The 4,016-nt window shown below is 33.4% G+C and overlaps 1 protein-coding gene across 1 annotated transcript; it reads left to right on the forward strand.

The window, feature by feature from the left end:
* The first annotated feature begins 253 nt into the window (after window positions 1–253).
* LOC105784176 (probable arabinosyltransferase ARAD1) lies at window positions 254–3,132 on the forward strand. Its single transcript, XM_012609980.2, is given in 3 exon segments — window positions 254–776; window positions 779–1,590; window positions 2,403–3,132. Coding segments are annotated over 3 exon segments (1,452 nt in total). The 5' UTR covers window positions 254–676; the 3' UTR covers window positions 2,943–3,132.
* Window positions 3,133–4,016: the final 884 nt, after the last annotated feature.

Raw genomic sequence — 4,016 nt, forward strand, 5'->3', positions numbered from 1 at the left:
AAAAGAAGGAGAAAGAGAAATTTTGATTAGTGCAAGCAATACGAAAAAGAAAACCATATAGAATCAGTTTTAATAACCTAGTGATTTAAATGAAAACTTTTAAATAGTTTAGTAACTAAATTGTAATTTTTCTAATTAAGTAACCAAAATAGAAACTTACCCATAATTTAGTGATTAATAATGTAATTTGCCTAATATGTTAAGACCCATATATTGGAATTAAATTTACAAATAATTAAAATGCGGAGAGACAGGGGCAGGCAGGACACGGCAAGAAGAGGTGTAGTGCAGAGAAAACCAAAGCCCGCTTCTTCAGTACGACCCTATTCTCACGCTTTTTTATTTTCTTCGAACCCTTTTGCTTGCAACTCAATCCAACTCCCCAATTTTCAAAAAACTCAGACAACCTTCAAATCAACTCCTCTTTCCCTTTGTTTGGTTTCCGAGAATTTTGTTTGGTTTTTTTTCATATTCTTCATTGGTTGCTTCCTTTGTCAGCTGATTTCTTGTATCTTTGAAAAGAAAATTTAGAGATATTTTGGTTCTGGATTCATGCCCTGTATAAGTGATTGAAACCCTTTTTGTTTTACAATGAGGTTCGATATAGATGTGATATAGTTTCGGGGGGAAACTGGATACATATTCTCTCTGTTACAGTGGGATTTTCTTGGATTCCATGGCTGAAAAAAGGGGATCTTCCATCACCAAGATAGCTTTCCTTTGTTTGTTTATGACAACAACGATGATGTTTGTGTTAAGTTTAAGAGGTCGTCCTGGTCTTTTGATCATAAAACCAGGCCAGCTGAGAAGCTTCTTACTGTCTTCAACAATGGCGATTCTCAAACATCTAATCAGAGCAATGCAGAATCTTCAAACGGATCAAACCGAGCAATTCTCGCAAACAGTGAGAAACAACGTGTGGAAGAAGGAGGGTTCCAAGTGAGTTGCAATGGGAATTTGAAAGAACCATTGAAAATTTTCTTGTATGATTTAGACCCAGAGTTTCACTTCGGATTGTTGGACTGGAAACCACAAGGAAACAGTGTTTGGCCTGATATTAGAACAAAAATTCCATCATATCCAGGTGGATTGAATTCACAACACAGCATAGAATACTGGCTAACATTGGACCTCTTAGCTTCAGAATTTTCCGAGAATCCAAGCAGCCGAGAAGCCATCAGAGTGAAAAATTCCAGCGAGGCTGATCTCATATTCGTGCCATTCTTTTCATCACTGAGTTACAACCGGTACTCAAAGTTGAGTCCCCATCAAAAGAAGAGCAAGAACTGGGAACTGCAAGAGAAATTGGTGAAGTTTGTGATGAGTCAAAAGGAATGGAAGATTTCAGGCGGGAGAAACCATGTGGTTTTGGCTCATCATCCCAATAGCATGCTTAACGCTAGGATGCAACTATGGCCTGCAATTTTCATACTTTCGGATTTCGGAAGGTATCCAATCAATGTAGCCAATCTTGACAAAGATGTGATTGCGCCTTACAAACATGTAATCAAAAGTTACGTTAATGATTCCTCTGACTTTGATAGCCGCAAAACTTTGCTATACTTCCAAGGTGCTATTTACAGGAAAAACGTAAGTGCCCATCTTTCCCTTTCCTTTTTAACTTTCTTTTTAATTACTCGTACTTTACATGTATTTCATAAAATTTAAATGTACTCTTATGGACACATATTTATATCTGAAACTCGCTCATTTTATTTTTTTGGAAAAATTTTGTGAAGTCTTGTTCGTTTAGAGTTGGCAAATCGAACTTGTTATGTTCAATAGGAGGATTTTATTTCTCAACTCTACTGAGTGCTTGAGTGCATGAAGACAATGTTTAAAAGGATGACAAGATCACAAAGCTGAAACATCTCGTTGGGTGCTTGAGAGGGCAAATTATACTTGTTGCGCGTGGTTAGATTTGAACTCATGCCGTATAGCATGTAGGACATTAATAAGTGAGAAAAATAAAAGTGAGATCGAGCTCAAGTGGTAGCATTCTATCCTATAGGGAATAAGTTCGGGTCCAACAATGTACATCCTATGAGGTGCACTCATTCTATGAGCTTGTTGCCTTTCACTATTTTAGACATTTAAGCTCCTGATAGATATAGGATATAAAACCCCCTATTAGCCGTGAGTATTAAATAGTTATCATGTCCAAATAAGATGAGTGATATTTGATTTTATATACACGTGCTTAAAATACTTATGGCATAATATGAGTATGGGAATATGTTATTCTGAAAATCTTTTAAATGCATGAATTTCTTTTTAAAAAAATTCATATACAAATATCAAATATATATATTTGTAATTGACACTCACGTCTAAACTCGAATGACACTCTTTCCCTTTTCTGTTTCCTGCGTGGCTTTTAATTCTTGTGTTTCTGTTTACAGGGTGGATTTGCTAGACAAGAGTTATATTATCTTCTAAAAGATGAAAAAGATGTACATTTCTCATTTGGAAGTGTTCAACGTAATGGAATTCGTCAAGCAAGCCAAGGGATGCATTCATCTAAATTCTGCCTAAACATTGCTGGCGACACTCCATCATCGAACCGCCTATTTGACGCCATCGCTAGCCATTGTGTTCCAGTCATTATCAGCGATGAGATCGAGCTCCCTTACGAAGACATTCTCGACTACACCGAATTCTGCATATTCATCCGTACTTCGGATGCAGTAAAAAAGGGGTTCCTCATAAATCGAATTCGGAGCATCACGAAGGACAAATGGACTCAGATGTGGGAGAAATTGAAACAAGTTGAGCCTTTATTTGAATTTCAATATCCATCAAAGGAAGGGGATGCGATTCAAATGATATGGCAGTCGTTGTCTCACAAGGTTTCTAGTGTTAAGATGAAAATAAACAAGTCTAAGAGGTACTCTCGTTTTGTTCCTCGCAAAAGGAGAGGACTAAGAACCCGCACCAAATAACTTCTAGTGGAATGCAGCAATCGGGTGAGTGCCAAAGACGGATATGTGTTCAGTATAGGTATATTTGTGGCTACAGAGAGCTGATGAGAATTGATGTCTTAAATTATTCCTTTGCTATGAACTTATTTTTATTAGATCTATTGAAGGATTAACTCAAATTTTAGATAACATTTTTTTTATTTTATAATAATTTGAGTTTAATTGATTTAATCTAAATTATTATTTAACAATAAAAATAATAATATTTTATTCAGATTTAACTATAAAATATATATTAGCATGGAATAATATTTGGTATACCACAAGTGAAGTTTTATACTCTACAGATAGAGTTAAGGGTTAACAAGTGTTCTATAAAAGTATAAATATTAAAATAAATATTTTTAAAAAAAGACACATAAACACACGACAATTTTTAAATTTGCTTGTAGAATAAAAAATACTACCAAATCCTATTAATATATAAAACAATAAATAGTATTTGATACAAGTGGAGTTTTTAGACTTCACAAGTAAGGTCGAGATGGTTGACTAGTTTTCTATAGGGTATAGTAAAATATTAAATATATTTTAAAAAATGACACACGACAACTTTTTAATATTGCTTGTAAAATAAAAAAATATTCTATCAATATACCAAATACTAACCCAAAAACAAACTGAGTTTACATTTGTAAACAAAAATACAATTTTTAATTCCACAAACGAAATTAAAAATGGCTATCTATCTCATTCTTTTTATGTTTTTATTTCTTATTTATTTTTAATTATATTTTCTCAATCATAATTGTAGAATTTTTTAAATAGAATCATTATTTTTGAACAGTAAATATGGACTATTAGGCGGAACTCAAAGTTTTCAAAATTTTTTGGGCTGTACCCAAGCTTCTAGGCTAATATTTTGGTTAAAGCAAAGCTAAAACAGTCATTACTATTAAATGCTAAACTGTCATTTTGGGCGCAGACTATATAAACTAGATTTTATTTATTTATTTTGGGTTAATTTCCTTTCTTTATAATTTATAAAATACAACAAATTTTGGTGTCATTAAATAAAAATTGGAACATTAGTCT

The sequence above is a fragment of the Gossypium raimondii genome, chromosome 13 (assembly GCF_025698545.1).
Source record: "Gossypium raimondii isolate GPD5lz chromosome 13, ASM2569854v1, whole genome shotgun sequence".
Classification (NCBI taxonomy): domain Eukaryota; kingdom Viridiplantae; phylum Streptophyta; class Magnoliopsida; order Malvales; family Malvaceae; genus Gossypium; species Gossypium raimondii.